Raw genomic sequence first — 21,351 nt, 5'->3', positions numbered from 1 at the left:
TATAGCTGTATCAGTGTGTGTTTGCATATGTGTACAGTCATGTAAATCATATCCAGACTAAGCAAAGCCCCGCATTACAACTGAACAAGCCCAACTCCTGGCCGCTCTCTGATCACCACCTATAGAGTCAGCACCCCAGAAGGAAGATGCTACCAAGGGCAGGGGATGATTCTGGACTTCTCCAGAAGTTTCTGGGTGTACCTTGAGTACAACAACTGGGAAGAGAAGTCCTTAGCTATGGAATCGTGGGAAAGTGATGATGGAAATTTTCTGAGCATTAAGACACGTTTAATGAGGGTCATACGTATACTTTACAGGCTTTTGTATCACGGGCTATCTTGCATATAAACATCTGTGTTTCCAAACGCGTGTTTTTCATAGGATAGTAGTTGTTATTGACAGTCTCCCCAGATGTCTTCCCATGGAGCTTCTAGATGATTTATGATTCTGGCAAAGGACTAATGAGCCCCACCATTGAATGACGCTGGGTTCTAATGGAAGCACAATCCTGATTCGCAAAGGACTGCAGCAGGTTCCAGCAGCAGAGTGAACCCCCACGGAAGCGAAGCGCATTGAGCCGAGGAAAGGCACTTTGCAACACACACACACACGCACACGCTCGGACGGTGGTGACACTGGTTTGCTGGAGAACACCATAGTGTGCCTCTCAGGGTTTTTTTTTTTTTTTTTGGAGTTGGTTGACCAAACCCCAAGTACTGTTATCCTTAAAAGCGTGGCAGGGATTTCACACGCTAAGGAGGTTGGTAGGATCAGCTCTCAGTTGTTGCTCATTTTTGATCCAGGAGGGCTACAGTTCACAAGAGCACTTGTCAAGCAGCGTAAGACCCTAATCCAGGATACTGAGGTACGCAGCATCCTGAGCTATACTCTGAATTCTCTCTCAACATTTCCAACATGCAGAGATAAACAACAGAAAGTGCCTGTTGGGGTCAGAAGGCAGGATCAACCTCTGCCTACAGGACTTGGAACAGAGCTGATAAAAGAGGCAAGCAACGAATGTGTAGTTTGGACCCCCAAACCGCAGGACTGATCGTGTAGCTGTATCAAAACGGCCTCTGCCCCATTTTTTTTTTTCCATGCTGCCATGCCTGTGCACATGCTATTTCTTGTGCTGGCATGCCTTTTCTTCCAACACTCCCCATCCAAAAGCAGAGAGACGAGCATTCAAGGGCTCAGTTAGATGGGAAACGCACGGGCCTCTGCGTCAAGCTGCAGCACCCCAACCAATAGCTGGGTCCCTTGGACAAATTACTGAGATGTCTGAGCTTCATTTACTCATTTGCAAAACGGTAAAAGAGGTTAGTAAGTGCCCACCCCAAGGGAGGATTATAGTAATGCAACCTTTGTAAAGGGATGCATTAACACTGTAGCTCCAACTAAATGTCACCATCTCTGTGACTCACTGTCCACCTGCAGCTGAGTTAGTTGCTCCACTTAGGAACCCCAGGTACGACTTTTTCAGATCCTTACCTGGGCCACCCCTCAATTTATGCCTCGTACTAAAGGTACTTGCATCCGTGGCTCATTTCGCCTTGAAAGGTGCACCCAATGGCTTAGCCAACGTTCTGTCTCAACACGCCCAACACATCACTTTGTACCCAGAAGATGTACAATAACGATCTGCTGAGTGGATGAGGCCCATATTTGGAAGGTGAGGCTTTAGAAGGTGGCAAAAGGTGACACAGAGTCCCTTTTTAAAATTAACTCCATGTAGAATTTGATAGCCAGTAACAGCGCAGGAGGAGGGGCCCCTGAAGGCCCAGGCTTGTCTGTGATCTGGTTACTGAACATCCACGGCCGCTGTCAATGGAGGAGAGGAAGGGAACCACCCGCATTCAAAATCTAGAACCTGAACTAGGAGACCAGGGCAAGAGACTAACTAGGCAGAAAGGGTTCCAAGAGTAAACAAAATATTAATATTTCCCACCAGATATTAATGTGTACATTTAAATGGGAAACAATGACTTTTTCTAAATATTTGTAGGGCAGGACCCTCATCTGCTTCTGCTCCTCTGTGAATAAGTAGCCGAGCCCAGGCCTTGGAGGGTCCCTTCCAGGGGCACGTGGTGGGGGTGGGGACCAGGAGCGGGGCTTCCTGCTGCGGCTGGAGCTGAGCGTGGGCTGGGAAACTGGTCCCATCTTTCCCTAGGACAGGTTAACACCACCATGGCCAGTGGAATGCCTCCACGCCAAGCCCCTCTGCACCAGCAACACCCACAAGTGAGAAAAGAACCTGCCCTGATGCTCGCCCTTGGGAAGTCCCTGCGCAGTAGGGCTCTGCCCGCCCACCGTGGGCTGTGGAAAAGTCACTTTGGAAACTCTGGCACCCCACCTTCGTGAGACATCGAAGCAAAGAGAAACTGTGATCTAGCTTCCTCGTGTCGTTAAACTCCAACCAACCGACCGACAAGGACTATTTCTCCGCGGTTGAGAGGCTGACTATCCCCCGGTGCCAGGGCATGCAGAGCCGGGAAAGCGACCTCTCCCCACCGCCAGGGAACCTGCTCTCGCAGCAGTTTACAGGGGAGTGGGGTGCACAGCCACAAAGCCACGTGCGGAAATGCAAAACCACAGGTGGGACAGGTGCCGCGGAAGAGAGGAATGGCACCGTGGGCGTGTCGTGGAAGGAGGCCCCGCTGGCATCAGAGAGCAGCCCAGAAATCTCACAGCCCCAAAATCTCACAGCCTCGACCAGGCGTGGTGGCTCATGCTTGTAATCCTAGCACTCTGGGAGGCCGAGGCAGGTGGATCGCTCGAGGTCAGGAGTTCGAAACCAGCCTGAGCGAGAGCGAGACCCCGTCTCTACTATAACTAGAAAGAAATTAATTGGCCAACTAATATATATAGAAAAAATGAGCCGGGCATGGTGGTGCATGCCTGTAGTCCCAGCTACTCGGGAGGCTGAGGCAGGAGGATTGCTTGAGCCCAGGAGTTTGAGGTTGTGAACTAGGCTGACGCCACGGCACTCACTCTAGCCTGGGCAACAAAGTGAGACTCTGTCTCAAAAAAAAAAAAAAAAAAAAAAAAAGACAGAAATCTCACAGCCTTAGCGGGGCAGAGAGGAAGGAAGCACATCCCAGGCAAAGGGACAGCCGAAGAAAGGCCAGGTGGCTGGGAGGCACCTGGTTTCTCGCAGGGCCTGGAGGAAGGGCATAATTTCTAGCGTTAAGGCTTCAGAAGCCCTCAAGGAGAAAGGAAGAATTCTAGCTACTATTATAAACCACCTCATGAAGGGATTGCTTTTTTTCAATGCATGCCTGCACGTTTTGGAGAGAAATGAAGGGGAGGGCGAGTGATCTACCTTCACCGGAACTCTGAAACAAGAAAAGGAGGAACCAATATGGTTGTCCTCATTGGTAATGTGAAATGAAGCCACTTAATAGGTTGCCAGTTTTACCAAAATGCTGCGTTTTTCTCCCAAGCTAGTAGTAATAGCACAAGCACCATGACTACTACTACTGCTCACGTGTATAGAGAAATGAGCGTGGATGAGTCCCAAATCTAAACGCTCTGTGCTCATTCTCCCATTGAATCCCCACGATATCCCTGTGAGGTGGGTGATATTATAACCACCTCTTTAAACACGTAGAAACAGAAATGAGGAGTGCTAGGTACTGACCCAGCTGGGATGCTAGCCCAGGTGGTCTGGCTCCACAGCCCCAACTCAACTACTGCGGCAGGCGCAGTGGTGGCCGAACGCCAGTGTCCGTCAGAAACAACTGCTGAGGGACCTGCTGAACTGGCCCGTGCCCAGCCCAGAGGTTCTGAGTCAACATAAATGGATGGAGTGTCTAAGAATTTGCATTTCTAATAACAGGTGATACTGATGCTGCTGGTCTAATGACTAAGAGAATCATTGCTCTATGGAACGCCACCTTCCAAGTGCCACTTTACTTTCTTTACATTTGAGACAAAACTGGAGGTGAGCCTCCCAGGTCCTATTCTAAAGGAGGAGCTGGATACAGGGAAGTTCTTAACACAAAGTCTCTCGCTAGTTTCTAAGAATGTATCCAAATACTTTTTAAAGGCTCACCAAACACCTGCACTTAAAATATCAAATATGTAGGGAAAGAGGGACAGGGGTCCCTATCTGGGACACAGCTATAGATCAATTAACCACAGCCCAGTCATAAGAGAAGAGAGTTGCCATCATGCACTGAACAGGTGCAGCCCTATTTTAATGCAGAGATGGTCTGTCTAGCCATGCAAAGGTAATTGTATTGCTTGTCAATCACTTCAGGACTGCAGTTTGCTTTTTGCAAGAACATAATGCAAATGCACATCTCATTTTCTTAGAAAAGTAATAGCAGTAGTTAAATATTTGGATGAATGCAAGCGGGGAATGATTGCACTATAGCAAATTAGTTTACTTTTAAAAGACAGGAAAGAAAGTACAGAATGCTCCAAACTATACAATCTGTTTGTGTAATATAATATGCGCCAGCCACAAATATACTCTTGTAGAAAAGGCTATTTAAAACTACTCTACCCTGCTGCCCCTTCCAACTGGAAATAAATTAAACTTTTTAATGCATTCAAACAGAGCTGCTTTTGAATGGATATCAGATAGGTTTACGAACTTACTGGCATCTGTATAGAATTGTGTATGTGTGTGTACACTTCCACACAAACTTTTTTAAGGGAAACACATATTTATAATCAGATTAACAAAGGCATCTGTGAAATCCCACTCCCACTTCTCCCAAAAAAGCCTTAGGGACCACTGATTTATAGTGTTTGTCTATAAATTCACTCAATTAAGAGGCTTTTTTTTTGAGTTACATTTTAAAATTGGCTAAGAATTTGAATAAGGAATCACACCAGAAAAAAAAAAAAGCTACAGAGCATTCTGGAACATATTCTGAAAATGGGTAGACAGCTTTAGTTCCTAGTGTTTCTATCAAATGAAAAAGTTCCTAAGCATCAGATAATACAGGTTGGGGATTAGACATGTAGAAAATAAACCAGAAAGCAAGGCTGACTTCTATACAAAAAGATACATCCACGCAGTCCCGGAGACTGGTGTCAGAATCTTTTTAAGGACCTAACCTGAGAACATTCCCAAAGGATTTATTTGTGGGTTTTATTCTTGCACTGGCCAACTTGAAGGAGTTTTCTCCCGGGATACTATCATATCTTTCCTATACTCAAAAAAAGCACAGAATCTCCTCAAAATATTTCTCAAGGTAACTCTGGGAAAGTGTACACAGAGGTGTCATAGTTAATTACCTGAGAAAGTGCAGAATATCTTGCTCAAAGATACCCAGAGAACCAAGACCAAAACCCTATAGCTGATGCTGGATGCTCAGGCTTAGAATGATAATTTTTTAAAAATCTCCTGTGGTACTCCATTGGAGCACTCCATGGTACACCCCTCCTTGCAGTATGTTAACACATAGTAGGCACTTGATGAGCAGCTGTTTAATAATTAATTAAGAACGAGAACTTGGTGATGCCAATCTCATGGGTTTTTTCTGGGAGGAGATTGGGATTTGGCTGCTGTTTTGTAGCAGATGTTGTACTAAGTCTGGTGGGTGTGTCCCCAATGCTTCTACCTGGCATCGTGATCCACAGGTATCAGCCTGCTCCCTCCAGCTCCCTGGATTGATATTACCCAATGGGTAATTCCTCCCAAACCTGAGTCACAGGAAGATAGCCCAGACATTGTGGCTTCCTTATCAACACTGACTCCAGGATCAAATGCAAGGACAAATATGGACAGCCTCATCCATTCCACTCTTTCTGAGACTGTTCACTAGTTCATATTTTATTTATAATCTATATATTCCATAAGAAATGAGAGTGCCTCTGTCCAAGCCTGTCTCTGTGATTTGGGGGAAATGGAGGTCTGTGAACTGCAGGTGTCTCTTCTAGTAAAGAGGTAAATTATGCATAAAGGGAGAGACAAAGGATCCGCCTATGTTCTCACTACAAGCAAAATGGAATGTTGGGAAAGAGAAGAGTATGGGCAGCTGAGAAAAAGTCATTAACTACATCACCCTCAAGAACGGTAGCTACAGGTCACTGAACACATGTCGTATGATGGACCTTACTGAGTTGTAACCTTGACGATCTCCCTATCAACCCTATGGGAGCAGGAGCATTCCTCACTCTCCTCTTAAGAAAACTGTGTCCACATGTAAGATCCTGGGCTACAAGGACAATAGACACCTTCCAGCTTCTGTTCACTGCTTGTTTGCTAACCGCAAGGCATTATGAGTATATTATGGGATGCAGAGGAAAAAGACAAAGAGAGCAGAAACCTGAGTCTCTCAGCTAGGACCCGGAACAGGTTAGGGCCTATCAGGGGCAGGCTGAAGTAAAAATCACTGTGGGGGTGGATGCATGACCAGTGTGTAAACAACTAAGTTATAAAAGGGGACTAACACACAAAGGAGGGTCCTTGCCTGCGAGAGTGGCCACTGCGTTGGTGCTCTGGGGCTTGGACCCTGGCTAGCCAGAAAATAAACCTCCTCTTGTGTGATTGCATCCTCAATGTCTCTGCTTTTCTGTCCGGTGGGGCTGTGGAATGTCGGTCCCTAACACACAGAGGTTAAGTAGGCTACCCAGGGTAGCATGAGATAGATTAATGGGCTCTTAGCTGCCCCAAAGCCTGTGTCTTTCCATGACTGCAAAAGTCCCACAGACTGTGCAGACACTGCCTTCTAGCTCATCCCCCGGTCTCATGCAATGGATGTTGGCAATAAAGAGGGAGTTCGCTGGCTCAGTCTAGGGCTTTCTACTTGTTCCTATGGTCCCTTCATGACCCATAGCAGAGACCTCACCCCAGGAGAAGAGATCACATAATAATCTGGCAAGAAGTTTCCACTTAGGCATGTGACAGAACAGAGAATAGGGCCTCTTCATAATCTATATTCTTTAGCTGCTTAGAGGGGCTTCAGATAACATCAAGATGCAGAGGAGAAAATCAAGTCAATAAAAGGAAATGGATGATTGTAAGGGCATCCTTAGTGACTCTTCTCATGTGTCTATCCTGATGTTGGATACCTACAAGGCTCACCCAAGGCTCCACAAAGGTAGCCATGGAGTTCTACAGGATGTTGTTTTTTTTTCCAATCTCCCAGGATGAAAAAAAAATACGGAAGTCACATATGGACCTAGGATAGATGACACATATTTTGGCTGATATTTTAGTAACAACATAGATTCACATTAGATCATGAAGAACAGAGGTTTAGGTTGGCAGTTAGAGATCTTTTCAGTTGGTGACAATGGGAAAATATGAATAAATTCTTCCCTAATAAATTCAGTTTGCTGGGTGATGTCATAGGCAAGAGGGGGATCACTAGGCAGGAGGGAGAATCATAGAATGAGATTTTAACATGACAATTTAGGAAATGATTGGACTTTGGTGTACCCCATACTTCTTCTCTTCTGAGAAGCCTTCTCTAAACATCCATGCTGGGCTAACGACCATTCCTTGGTGATCGTACACCACCCACCTTATCACTTATCACAATTACTGAAACTATTAGCTTATATGTCGTCCCCTGCACAGACTGGAAGAAATTCCTCTCAAGGTGTCTTTGTACCTTTAGGGCACATAATAGGTGCATGATAGGTGTGAGCTGTGGGTCAGGGGTGTTGAGCTGACTTGGGCTAGAGTAGAGATGTCAGTCAAACATCTTTGTGCAGATTTCTCCAGAATCTTCCTTTAAAGGACTTTATACAAAAGACAGCAAGAATTTCCCACCGTCTCTGCACCACCTGAATCTTGATGCTGCCACTTCCTGGGAACAGGTGTGTGTTTTCAACCTCTTTGCTACTTGCTTCCACTCAACCCAAGATCAAGGTCCTCTCTCCTCCACCTGTTCTCTTCCCGTCCAAAAGGAGCTGGCCCCCTGCCATCTCCTGCAGTCCAAGCCAAACAATCCAGAGGAAAAAAGGAAACCTTTGTTTGAGATGCTAGGTTCAACTGTTCTCATTCATTGCCAATCCACTCTAGGCAGTTTGTAATCCAGTGAAACCACCAGGCAATCAGCCGAATGTCCTCCTTTCTGGCTGGCACTATGCTCTGATAGATTCTTGCAGAAATGGACACCCTCACTCCCCACCCTCATCCTTCTGGCACTCCTGCTACCTGCTACCCTCTGTTGAGAATTCTATCTTACTTCTAAGTAGGGTTTTAGAATTCCAGCCACAACACTCTCAGCAAATAGGTATGATCTACCGTTATGACCAAAATGATCACAAACATCTCTAGAATATTAAAATTAATTCCCATCCGAAGTTGTTTCACCATTTGGAAATGTCTATGTCTCTCCCTGGCGAACATGGCATTAGTTTGTTATGTGTGTTTATTCCCAGCAAAGAGCATGTTTGTTGACAGTTAGCAAATTTCAACTTTACAGCAGGTGTGCTAGTTTGAGATTCTTATAAATTGTTCATGTGAGGATAAGCCATATAATTTTACTTTATTATTTCTGTTCAATATAGCAGTAAGATACTGATGGTATATATACCGAAGAGCTACAATTACCGTGTACTGAAATAATGATTTTCAGCAAATTGATGTGTTACAAAAGTACAATTTTGCATTTATAGCTTATGAATCTTGCTTTAGTAATTACGTGAGTTCAGAGGGTAACTTGGGCATTTTTCCTTCATAACTCATTGTGTGGCTGGGGAATAACAAATCTTTATTTCTGCATTTCTGGGTCTATAAAATGGGCTCAGTTACACAGAGATGGAGATAAAGATTTTACTGTCAACGATTCCTTATAGTACATGGTCCAATATAAGGGTTAGGATGTGCAGATACACTGGGGGGGGGTGCAGCTAGGGAGAATTTACAGCCAATTAATCCTTGAAAATATATATATATATGTTTGGCTGTTGCTTTGTCCACTAAGAAGCTCAGAGTTGACCCAACTTTAATGACTGCGCAAGAATCTCAATGGACGTTATCTTATTATCTTTGCACTTATTTCCCTCTCCTAATGATTTCGCCTCGTTTCATTTCTTGGTATCCTTAACTTTGTTTTATTGCACTTATTTTTGAAATGCTTCAAATGTTCTAGCTTGGAATGGGTGAGACATGAATAAATGATGAAAAAAAGAAGGGTGTTTCCCCTTGCCATCAACATAAGAGAGAGGTGATCCAGGCTAATTCAGGTTTTCTGAAAGATTCGCATGCAAAAGAGCTCTTAAAAATGCACTGAACCCTTTTCAGACCATCCTAAATGCAGTCATGCTTTTCCTACAGACCAGAAAGCCGGTCGCTGGCTAGAGAAGCCTCACGCCAGACTCTTTGGGACATAGCTGAATTTACCACGGAACAGCGTTTCTCAGCTGCAGCAAGCTTGACTTTGAACGTGGTAACTCTTCCTTGTGGGGGGCTGTCCCGGGCATTGAGGGTGTTAGCATCCATCCACTCCACTCAACACATGTCACAGCACCGCTCCATTCCTGCTGTGACAACCAACACTATCTCTAGACCTTGCGAATGTCCCCTGGTCTAGGGCCACCACCTGATAGGCTTCCCTCTCTCCTGACTTGAGGGCTGCAGGAGTATTCTAGCACCATCCCTCACACAAGGACAGAGGGACTAACTAGCTTTTCAGGATCGCTACCAATCAGCACCACGTTTTCTTTTTCTTTTTTTTTTTTTTTTTTTGAGCATTCGCCACCATTCCTTGATAGTCACTTGGCAATACCAACGTCTATGCACAGGAGGACCAAACCAGCAATGGGAAACAGACCAGTTTGCATTTTCCCCACAGAGGAGAAAGGATGGCTAACGCCACTTTGGAAAAAGCCAACTAAAATGCACTTTAACTCCAATTTCATTAACTCTTGAATGTTTGCATTTGACTCCACACCTAATTTTCTCTTCTCGGGCAAAAGGCTCATAACCCTTGAAGCGCAAGATATCTGGGGAGAGGAGCAAGACCACCCCAGTGATTTTTATGTAGGAAAAGCCTCCCGTCCCTCCTTGTAGGAATTCAAGGGGCGAATGTGGTCCAACCTCCTTAATAACCAGATGTTTGCAATCATCAGAAATACATCTTTGGCCGTAACCATTTCTCTGTTCTCCAGCATTCAGTCTCAAAGAGAATTTACATAACAACATGTGACATGTAGAATGCTTAAAGGCACCAACCATGACAGGACAAATTACACTCATTTTTCAATACTCTTTGCAAGGTGCTGTACTGCAGGCGCGCGCCGGGCTGCATGCTGGGGCGGTTCTCGCGGGGAAGTCAAGACCATCATGCGCTGGCTCGCAAACAGCTCCGTGCCTCTGGGGAGGGAGGGCTGGTGCAGGGAGGCCCGCCCCGGGAGGGAGGCTGCCCCAACTTACCCTCCGTAGGCCGGGATCGGGGGCGGGGGCGCCGCGGCCCGGAAGGTGTTGTACACGGTGCGGCCGCGGCCTCGCAGGTGCGCCCCTCGGTAGGCGGCCGCGGCGGTGGCGGCTGGATACGGGAAGCCTGGCACTGCGGGGCGAGAGGAGAGAGCAAAGGCCATCAGACGCATGCCCTGCCAAGGAGGGAACCTCCCCACGACCCTCGTCCCTGCAGGGCTAAGCGGGACCCCCACCCCTGCCTGGAGTCGGCGCAGAGGCCACCGTGGGACTCCAGAGAGAACCGGCTAGTTAAGACAGTGGTGTCTCCGCCCCGGACACTATGGCGCGTGACAAACACTTACAAGGAATTCTTAACGACAGGAGAAAAGTTCCCTGCAGAAACTTAAATTAAAAAAAAAAAAAGGTAGATTGCAAGAGGTATGTGCCATGTCTTCCCAATCGCTACATATACGTATGTGTTTTATGTGTATATGTGAGTGCACGATATACACATGTGTATATGCATATGTGTGCAGGAATATACACATATTTATATGTGCGTGCTTATGCACATATGTACATATACATACATATTTCCACATACTAGTTATCACCGGGGCCAAACTGCAGGAGTGTTAGTTTCTTATTCGTAGCTTTTCCCCTATCCCATTTTATTTTCCACATTTCCCTTTCTGTACGTACATAGTTTGTGAAAACTTTTAATGTAAGTATTCCTACAGGCACATATCTGTGTCGTAAGTGCACAAACCACACATGCCCTAAGAAGGAGATTACCAACGTGTCACAAGGTCCCGAACCTCCTAATGCAGCTTTTAAAAGCAAAGGCAACCAGCAAGATCACAAAGAGAGAAGTCTGAGAACTCTTAAAGAGAGCGCCGTGGGTAGGAATTTCTTCCCTTGGGGATAATTCTCTGAGCAGGACAGTGTGGTAAGGAGAGGGGGTGTGTGTGGGGATTAAGTCTGAAAATTAACTCTGTTGCCTCTACCTGGGTTGTCCTTGCTCCCACTGCATGTAAATCCTGACTCATCAGAGCCCCTGGGGGCCAGGAAACACACCGCTTTTGCCTCCAAGCTCCTTTTGTTTCTCTGAACCTCATAGTGCTTTGACCGCACTGACCGGGGTTGTCCTCCCCAATCTGCAGCAGGCAGTGGCTCCAAACCCCATCGGTGGAGCGGTGCTCTGCTCATGAAATGTGTCTGGGAAGCTACTGTCCCAGGACTGCCACAGGAAAGGTTCAGAAAGCCCTGCAGTGGAGGGAACTCTTTAACTTAGGTGACCTGCACACCCAAACTTCCCTTTCCCAGACTGCTGCAGAACCCCTAACCTCTGGCAGGGTGCTGTGATTCCTGTCTTGTTAAACTGTCTCCACCTCCCATCCTCACGTTGCTCTGGAGTCCTTTCTATACACACTATAACGCACAGACCCAGCTGAGGGTTCTGGAAGGAGCAAAAAAAAAAAAAAAAGGCAGAAAAGGACGTCGGAAGGAAAAATAAAAGTGTGCATGAGAGGCCTCAGTGGAGTCCTACTTAAGAAGCCGGGGGATGGCCCCAAAGTGACCCTGGGGATCTAAAATCGACACCCACACCCATGGACAGAGTGTGTCTGTACCCACACCGTGGGCGGCATTGGCCACAGACGCCATTCTCAATTCCTCATGGAATTGTACGGGCTGGAATAACACCCTTGAACCCCAAGTGAGGACCAACTGGCCGTTGTCATCTGGGATTCTGTGATCTTGAACATCCCACAGCCAGCCCGTAACTACGGGTTCCGCCGCACCTTCCTCTCACCATGTGGGTAAAATCCAAGGATCGCAGAACCCAGCCAGAATGGTTCTCTCTTTCTGTTTGCATCCGAGAAGACCATAAAGGATATTTTTAGCTTTGTTTTTATTGTTGTTAAAGATGAATCACGCAGTTTTACCTAACTCTCTTGCCAGCCCCTAGCACCTGAGTTTCCTGGATCTGGTTTCAACCAGCACTCTCGAATCCGCAGAAGGGTATGGGTCTTTAATGGGGAAAGCAGGTAAGTCCTAATATCATAAAAGGCCGGCAAGTAATGAGATATGAGACACTTGCTCCAGGGCTGGGGAGGAAATGAGTGGGAATGGCTTTGACTCCAGATCTATCTTTGCCACAGTTCAAATATTAAGTTTTCATAGGAACACCCTGGATTTTGAAATAAAGAAAATGAAAAATTCACAATCTGGCAGAGCAGCTGGCCGGCTGCGCGGGGAAACACGGTAATTATGCTGACCCATTCATTATCACCGGCTACAGTGCCGAGTGAGCGAGACAAGCTCCCTCTCAGCGACAAGCAGGTTTTACAATAATTCTTGGAGGATTTAGATGTTGAGATATAACATGAAACAGAAGCTCAGCAATACAGCGAGGGGAGCGCGTGCTGTTAGAAGCGTAGAGCCAGGATTCCATTTTGTACCCTCTTTGTTACAGGGAGAAAATGTCTTTTCCAAGGCAGGAATAGGTGTTTACAAGACTTAACAGGGAGGCTCTTCGGGCTCCCCCAAGCAAGACACATTAGGGGACTTCTTATTTTGTTAAAGGAACAATAGGAGGGACTACAAATCAACTCCTGCCTTAAATAGTGCCTACTTGGGAGGCCAAGTGCCCTTAGGCAAAACAAGAAGGCTTCTACAGATCATGTTTGGGGCCAGAGGCTTCATGGAGACGGTGGGTAGAGAATTCTAGTCTGGAAGGTGGATGGCTTTTCCAGCTATTCCTTTCTTAATCTAGCGCTGGCCAAGGGTCCCTTTGTGAAGTTTCTGGTTAGTTTCTGTCCTCCTTCCTCCCTCCCTGCCTCCTTCCCTTTCCTTCCTTCCTTCCTTCCTTCTCTCCTTCTCCCTCCCTTCATTGTTTTATGGATTCCTTTCTTCATTTTCATCCTCTTTTCCATCTTTTTTTGGAATTTTTTTTTCTGAAGATGACCACCCTGATTCTCCCGTGATGCATATGAAAATTCAGTAGCTTGGATCACAGAAATGGAGGACTCTCGCTAGTGCTTGCATGCAAGCTCAGTGAGGGTGGTGGTCTCCATCCATTCTGCTCATCCGTTAGCAAGACCGACTGGTGCCCAGGAGCCATCAGGTACCTGACCCTGTGCCTGAACACCTTGTCAGTTATTGACCAATGTTTGTCTCCTTCCTTCTGGGAGAACAGAGCCCCTTTTCTTCACTGTCCACATTCCTTAACACTGTCCTGTGTGCAAAGTGGCCTGCCGGGAATTTGCAGATAACCATTACTCAAGGCGACACAACTGGATCTCAGTCACTATCCCCAGATAATTCCTACTTTTATTCTTTTAGGTGCAGCGTTGGCCCAGTGAAAACCAACCAGACTCAGAATGGGCATGATTCCAATGGAAGAGGAGACAGCTTGGACAAATGTGTTGCACTTGGAATTATCAGAGCCCTCCATTCACTGAAATTCATTTTTATTGCAGCACACTCTCAGGGTTTGAAAATATTTCTTATTCTGGGGGAAAAGCAGGAATCAAACTTTTCCCCCAGACAGGTAATATCTACTAAAAGGTATTTGGTCATATCTCTCTTACCTCCAGCCCTAGACAATGCTCTCTTACAACCCAGCAACAATAGCCCCTGAATATGATACATATGCGCAACGAGGAACAACAGAAAATAACGATCTTCATAATTCCAAACTCATCTGACTTGTAGCTGTGCCTTCTGAGTCCCTTCCCATTTCTATTAGAAAATATTTTTCCCTTGGATGGCTGGTTTAGGCCAGCATGGCTTTCTTCTCATGCCACTAAGACAAATGGTCAATTTCAAGGACAAAAAAAAAAAAAAAAAAAAAGAAAATCCCCACAACTGTTTGTCAAACTTCCTTCAAACTCAAGATGGGATGGAAAGAATGGATATTCTTCTTACTTGCCTACTAGCTGAAGTGGTTTGTAGATGCTGAAACAAAGTTAAATGTCTATGTGAAACAATGACCTGGACAGATGATTCAAATTAAACAAGACTAAAATGGGTTTGCCCGGCCACCATGTATTAATAGAAAGAAAAGATCTCAATCATATGCTTGCCTTATGGCATGAGACTTATCTTTTGTTGAGTATAAGTCATCATGTCATCTATCAATGCCCTAGTTTAGCAGTTTGGATCCAGTAAGTGGGCAGTAAATGTTTAAGAAAGCCAATGCAAAATGCCAAATGGAAATTCATAATGCCCTCTCCATTTCTGGAATCAATGTTAAACAAAATGTTTAAATCAATGTCAAAATAAAAGTCAAACCTGTCACCTTATCCAATATTTGTAAATGCTTCTTTTTAAATTAAAGAACGATGTTTGGGGGAAAGAAAGACATCAAATTATAAGTATTTCTGAACCCCAACACCAGAAGTTTGATTTTTCTTCTAGTTCAACTTCAGGTTAATAAACATGTAAACACACCATCAATGAGGAACAATGGAAAGTATTCAGGTTGGCTTGCGGATATAGTATAAATCCTTAGTTCTTGGCATGAAGGAGACAAGGAAGAAAAACACCCACAGGTTCATTATACTGAAAAGGTTCCCTCTTAAGCCTTATCCAGCATGAATCAAAGTGAAAAATCTGGTATCACTGCAAAGAAAATTGGATTTAGCTCATAAGCTAAAAATGAATTTCTCTCAAAGAAAACAGGGCAAGGGCTTTTGGAGCAAATACCAATTGAGCATCTTGTTGACACATAAACATTCCCAGCCCACCCATTCTCACCCTTCAGCTAAGATTTATGCCCAGGGCATATTCTGGGCAGGTTAGTGGGGTAGCCATCTCGGTTCTTGGAAATAAGGAGCTCTATACCGTGGAGCTCAATGGAATGGAAAGTTTAGGGACATGAGGTATGCTATGATGTGCCCAAGTTATCCAGGCAAATCGACATTTTTAAACAGAAGACACGTGGGTGTATCAACCAGCCAAATGGGCCATTTCGCAAAGTGTCAACTGCTTACTGCCTGTCTCCCCCTCAAAGACAAAGCCCCCACCTCCCACCTCAAACGAGCTCTGCATTGAATGTATTTACAGTGACTCGTGAGCGTGCCTTCTCTCCCTCCATCTCTTTTACGAACATGGTGCTTACCTTAGAAAATAAACACAAATGAGATCATCTCACCAGCCCGGCAATCCCAAGAGAAGAAACACAAAACCAGTGGAAAATACTTGAGGGTTATAAACTGCATATTAAAGTTTTAGAGCTCTGGGAGAGATGGAAGAGTAGCAGATGCAAAACCCAACAGGGGGGCAGATTCTGCATCAAAGCCATAAAAATATACAACCGCTTTAATGGGCAATTATTCTTTGCATTTGTGCGCTGGTTTGAATTTGCATGAGATTGCCAGATGCCCTGGAAAAGGTGTGCATCCCAAGGGATGAGGGGTTCTCTCTTTGTCCCACTCCTCCTCTCCCTTTGCTCCATAATGACACCTTTCCCCATCCTTGGAAGGTTTTAAGACTGAGAGATATTCATGCTAATTTGGGGAGGAATTGTTCCGTGGGTAATTTACGGTAGGAGATATTCACTTACACGATTCTGGGGGTGCAGATGCGCTTTCAACAGCAGGTCCACGGTTTCGCAGGATTCCCCTTGGGGGAACTCCCATCCCATGTGCTGGACCGTGAATTAAGAAGTGGCGTAATAGGTAACATACCGAGGGGAGATAAACTGCCAGCCATGGCTGCAGTTTCCGAGGCAGGGCACTGTGCGAGAAACATCACAGTGTGAAGACTCAAAAAATCCGATGATTTTTCCAAATGCCAAACTATGCTGTCTCCTTTTATTCAAAATGAACCTCAAATGAAAGGGCATCAAATTGGTTTATAACACAGGATGTACACACAACTAGGTCACTCCCTTTAAATGGCCTCAAATGAAAAATTTAACATCATGGGGCGTATTCAACTCTAGCTCAAAGCAAAAGTGGGAAGGCTTTCAATTTTTTTTTAATCCAGTCATTTTAGCTTTTTGGGGGAAAAAGGGAAAGCAGGGTTCCATCCTTTCAGTCATTTACAAAAAAGAACAAAACGGCCACTTAATTTGTGGAATTTCTGGTTCTCATAGTCACATATATTTATCCCCGAAACGCACGTTTGGGATTGACTCTTGTTTCCGTATAAAATGCATGTTGGTATTAAATACTGCTGTTTAGAAGTGAATAAATCTACATTTTGGACAAACAGTTCCTTATAGGACATCCTCATTTGAAATGCATTGAATAGGAAAACAAAAATTTCTAATTAATGTACAAGTCTAATCACCATTCTCCACATGGAAGAGTAATTTTTCACTGTTCATTTGCTTGGTTTAATCTCAAAACTGACATAACAGAAACGCAATGTCCTATAAATCTCTGCTCATTTGTTTCTTTAATATTCATATTCCATTGAACTGCAGCTGCTTGTTGCTGCAGTCTATTACAACATGCAAAAGTGTCGATAAAAATATTATGAAAGGCAAGATGTGTTTCTTCCCGGCTGCGTGTGCCATTTATTTGGGGGAAGACAATAAATGGCTCGTGGATTGTCCCTCGGCCTGCTGCTTGGTGGGTGATTAGTGATTAATTACCTTGCAGCAAATTGACATGGCACGAGGAAATTGACACAGCCCTGATTAATTAACTTTTTATGGGCGGTAGTTACTCACAAAACACTGCGCACCATAATTGAATCTCTTTACATAACGTCATGGTACAAAAGTTTTAGTCAAATCCAAATTAGCCAGAAGTTTCTAGGCCGTTATAGGTCTGATTAGGATGTGCTGAAGGAAATTGGCAAGGATGTGAACTTGGAGAGAAAAGCACACGTTTGACGGGGGAAAAGATGTACTGTACTGGCCTGATTTGTCCGAGCCGGATTTATTGATCTAAACCTTTAGTTTGGCAAGACTTTGTGGATAAGACCATCAGAGGCCAACATGTCCCATTGCTGTCTACTCCCACTTGGTTGTGTCTCAGTAGCTTTTGCAGGTCCTCTCTCCTTTGTCCAGTCTCTAAGGGCCAACTTGATTCCCGAATTCAGATCTTGGTGCCAGCATCACTTCCTCTAAGGGATTGCCTCTCTGTACGATCTCACATCTCCGGACTCCCATGCCTGCCGTCATTACATTACCAGGTTGGTTTATTTTTTCCCTCACTTATCAGCTTCTTATCATCTTTGATTTCAACTTCATCACACGTCTATTAGGATGTCCTGAGGACCGTATTTTGGTCACTACTGCATCTAGCAGATGCACAAGATACTCACTGAAATGTGTACTGATCGCATGGTGAGAAGAACCCAGAATGAACTGACTGTAGTAACTAACTGAACTAGTTGCCGTTCAGTTACAGAAGAAAATGGGTGATGGCTCTTAGACTGGGGAGAGCTGCTAAGAGGCTGCCTAGGAAGGGTGCAATATTCAAAGAGAAACTCCGGGTTAGTGCTGGGGTTCTTGATGGGGGATCCGGGACCTCACCCGTCCAAAAGCCCAGGCAGTGATAACTGGGGCGATGCAAGCAAAGACACAATGACAACTGGCAAAAGCCCAACCTCTGAAACTCCGTTATCCAATGGGGGAGATTCAACTGCATGAATGACAACAGCTCCCCTTTACAAACACATGCTAACTGCCAGAGCTACAGATTAACCCACTCACTCCTCACAAAGCCATGTGGACCATGATTACTGCTATCCTCGCTTGCCCGGGGCAGAGATGGAGGTTTGCAGAGCAGCTCGCCATGATTTGAACCCAGGCAGCCTGACACTAGCCTACGTTCCTATCTATGACCCCACACAAAGGTAGCCCCAGTCAGCTTTGGGGAAAAGCTGCTTCTACTCTCTCTGTGCACCTTCCAGTCTCTCAATTTGGAGTCCCTCCTATTGCTTGTGCAAGCTGCTACATCACCTCCCTAAGGCCATCCCACACCTGAGAGAGCCAGCCCTAGTGCATCAGGGACTGGGTTAATTTGCAGGAGAATCTCCCAGAGATCTCAATATGCTCCTTGTTGAGTGCTAGGAGGAGACAGTGCGTGTGTGTGTGTGTGTGTGTGTGTGTGTGTGTGTGTGTGTGCCATTTCTTCTGTTATATATTTATGTTCTGAGCTTTCCAGACACCTAGAAAGGCTTTGCTCCTTTTCTGCTAATTGGATGCAGGCCGCTGGGATCAGCACTGATTTATGTTCCTGATAAGAGCCCAAAGGCCAGCTGTTTCCCCGCCCCCACTGGGGCTGATCTTCACATCTGGATGTGAGCCAGGGGGGTCACATTCAATGCAAAAGGTTGGGAATATGGACCCTGCAGCAATAGTGAACAGGGTTACTCTAGTATGGTGTTAGCAGAGGCCACAGCTGTACCCACAAACCTAATCACTGTCAAAATAATGAGCTCCTCACGATGAAATTCAACTAGAAATTTTGAATTTCGAAGATTAGAATAAGAAACTCATTTCAAAGTCTTGGAAGATTTGCATAAGAAACTTCTATAACACTTTGAGGTGTCGCACTTTTCTCTGTACATAATCAATTTGTTAATGTCATCAAATATCACTTTACTCAATACTTGGTTTGAAATGAGCCTTTTGTTTAAAAAAAATAAATGAGTCATCTGGGGGGTAAAAAACCTCAATGCAATGAACACACAGGGATTTACTCTGAGCATTGAGTACCATGTTCCTGAAGCAGAAAGGCTTCCTAACATAAAAACACATTTAAAAAGCAACAACAGGAGCCAACACACAATACTCACGCATATGAATATTTTTGATCATTTAAGTAAGGTCTTTGAGTGAAGACAGCAGCCTTGGTTTGAGCTAATTGCCATGCTGCTCCTGCTTACCTCCCCAAGTTAGCGGTTGTCTCTTTTCTCCCAGGTTACAAACGGTCAGATTAATCCAACAGACGTGTGGCGCATATCACGGCTGCTGAGTGCGCAGCGATGTGCGTTTATTGTGCAGAAGAGGTATCTGGGATCTGTCTACTCTCAGGCACTGACTATTCCCCCCTCCCCCCACAACCCAGGCAGGATTTTTGTAACATTTCATTCAGCAAAAAAACGAGAATGAATCTTAATCTTGTAGTGTTTAACTTGGCAGGACCGCACAAGGTATTTGCAAAGGTGCTTTCTGTCCTTTGAAGGAGCCTTGCAGACAAAGCCCTGCAATGCTGAGATCTATTTTACTGTGAATGAAGCAATTCACCACATTCTATTAGTTTAACAAAACCTGTGCTGGTGTCAATTTAGTCCCCCCCCCCAAAGCCATGGGGGGAAAAAACCCAAAATAATTTATATAAATAATTACTTTATCGAATGCACAAACACAGTAAAGTTTCAACTGTTAAATCATTCATGATCTGTCTAACAGCTGGCTGAAACAGCAAGCTTGGTGAATTGCCTCTCCAGGTAGGAAGCAGGGCAAGTGAGATAAATTAGCTTCCTTGTGCTGGGATGGATTTCCCATGGTTCTCCAGGGCTGCTGCAGCTCCTGAACCTGAGGTCCTCAGAGGGGGCTGGCGGTGGCATTTTGTTGGGTACAAAATGCACATGCATTGTGTGTTTCTGGTCAAGCCATCACTGTGGGGACAGCTGGTCTCTCAGTGTCGAGGCCACCTGCTTTCAGGCATCGGTTTTCAGACTTAGAAAACAGAGTCTGGATCCTTTGATCAATACCCCAAGCCAACCTGGGGGACAGGTGTCATTCGGACCTAAGGATCATCTGCCTGATGTCCAAGTCAGAAGCCCATATAGATCCAGTGGTCTAGCCACTAGACTACTATAAACCTTCCAAACCAGCTTCCTCGGTGAACCTTCAAAAATCCTGGACAAGATGGCTTTTAAGGAAGAAAAGGGAAAAATGGGCATTTGGGAAGCCATCATGCCTCAAGAAGCCTGAAAGACTCTGCACAAACTCTCCCCTTTAATGCTCGTGGGTAGGTGGGTATTCATGACTATTCACATCGCAAAGATACTTGGCCACAATGAAAGCACTAGAGTACTGTGATAATTTACTCCCAGCTCTGCCTGAATCCAGCTTTTTTTTTTTTTCTTCACTAAATCACATTGTAGCTTAAGGAGACCTTTGTAAAAACCAATAGCAGGGATTAGGATTTGCCAGGAAAAAAATGATCTTTAGGAAACGTTTCTGAGATTTTTGTAGCAAATGCTAAGGATGGGTATGATACATACCCATGGAATGTTGTGCCTACAGAGAGGGTTCTCCTATATTTGCCTGCTTGCTTTTACACGAAAAGCAATTAGTTGTTAAGAGCCTGCGATGCATGCACACAAAACGCAAGGAGATGGATCTAAAAGACGCGGTGTGTTATTTGGTCCCGAAACTGCATTTTCTTAATGCTGCTCCCAAGTTCTTCGGTAGCAATAAATAGCTTTTGGTGTGACAGTTCTTTTATATAAATGAATGCATGATTTAAGAAAATGGTGTTTTTGGCATTCTTCGGGAAGCTAGTGTTTAAATTACTGGGTTTAAATGAACTATGTCAGGTTCTTTTTTCCTTCCAAGGGGGGCAAGCTCCACTTCCTTTCATGCATCTTTGCACTGAGTGGGAGATTTGTTTCAGAAGAGAAATAAGGTGAGAGGAGGGGTGGCCACCTCTGCGCTTGGAGGCATTTTTATCCAAAAACCACCAAGAATCCCTGCTCCGGCTCTTGAGTTATTTGAGTGTCCTCGGACGCTGCTTCTCCTCTCCTGAGCTGCCCACTCCCAGCTCTGGAGACGTGGAGAGGGCTTGGCTCAATTTACGGAGCTGGGTCCCCTAGGAATGTGCACCTGTTCCATTGCATCCAGCCGCCCTCCTTTATTTTCCAGGAACCAAGCAGGATCTTCTCTTGGCCCCTGCAACTTTCCTGTTCAGAGCTCTGAACACAGAACAGGTTCCTTCCCCCTCCCTGTTTTAAATTCACGTTAGCTGGAGGAAACAAGCCAATGGTAGATGAGTGTTTAAAAAATAATAAACTCTCAGAATAAGCTTCTTAAACGACAGAAGGCAGGC

General features: G+C 45.1%; 1 protein-coding gene across 31 annotated transcripts in view; it reads right to left on the bottom strand.

Annotated features, from left to right (window-relative positions):
* The window catches only part of RBFOX1 (RNA binding fox-1 homolog 1), a 1,966,619-nt gene that overhangs the window by 45,621 nt on the left and 1,899,647 nt on the right, over positions 1-21,351 (bottom strand). For all 31 annotated transcript variants that reach the window (XM_075995067.1, XM_075995066.1, XM_075995073.1 and 28 more), the window contains one exon: positions 10,346-10,478. In XM_075995067.1, coding sequence (XP_075851182.1) covers positions 10,346-10,478 — 133 coding nt within the window. The remainder of the gene's footprint in view (positions 1-10,345; positions 10,479-21,351) is intronic.

Source organism: Microcebus murinus, chromosome 19, assembly GCF_040939455.1.
Source record: "Microcebus murinus isolate Inina chromosome 19, M.murinus_Inina_mat1.0, whole genome shotgun sequence".
Lineage (NCBI taxonomy): Eukaryota > Metazoa > Chordata > Mammalia > Primates > Cheirogaleidae > Microcebus > Microcebus murinus.
Note: the sequence above shows the minus strand (reverse complement) of the source record. Positions and strands in the feature narration are given on the sequence as shown.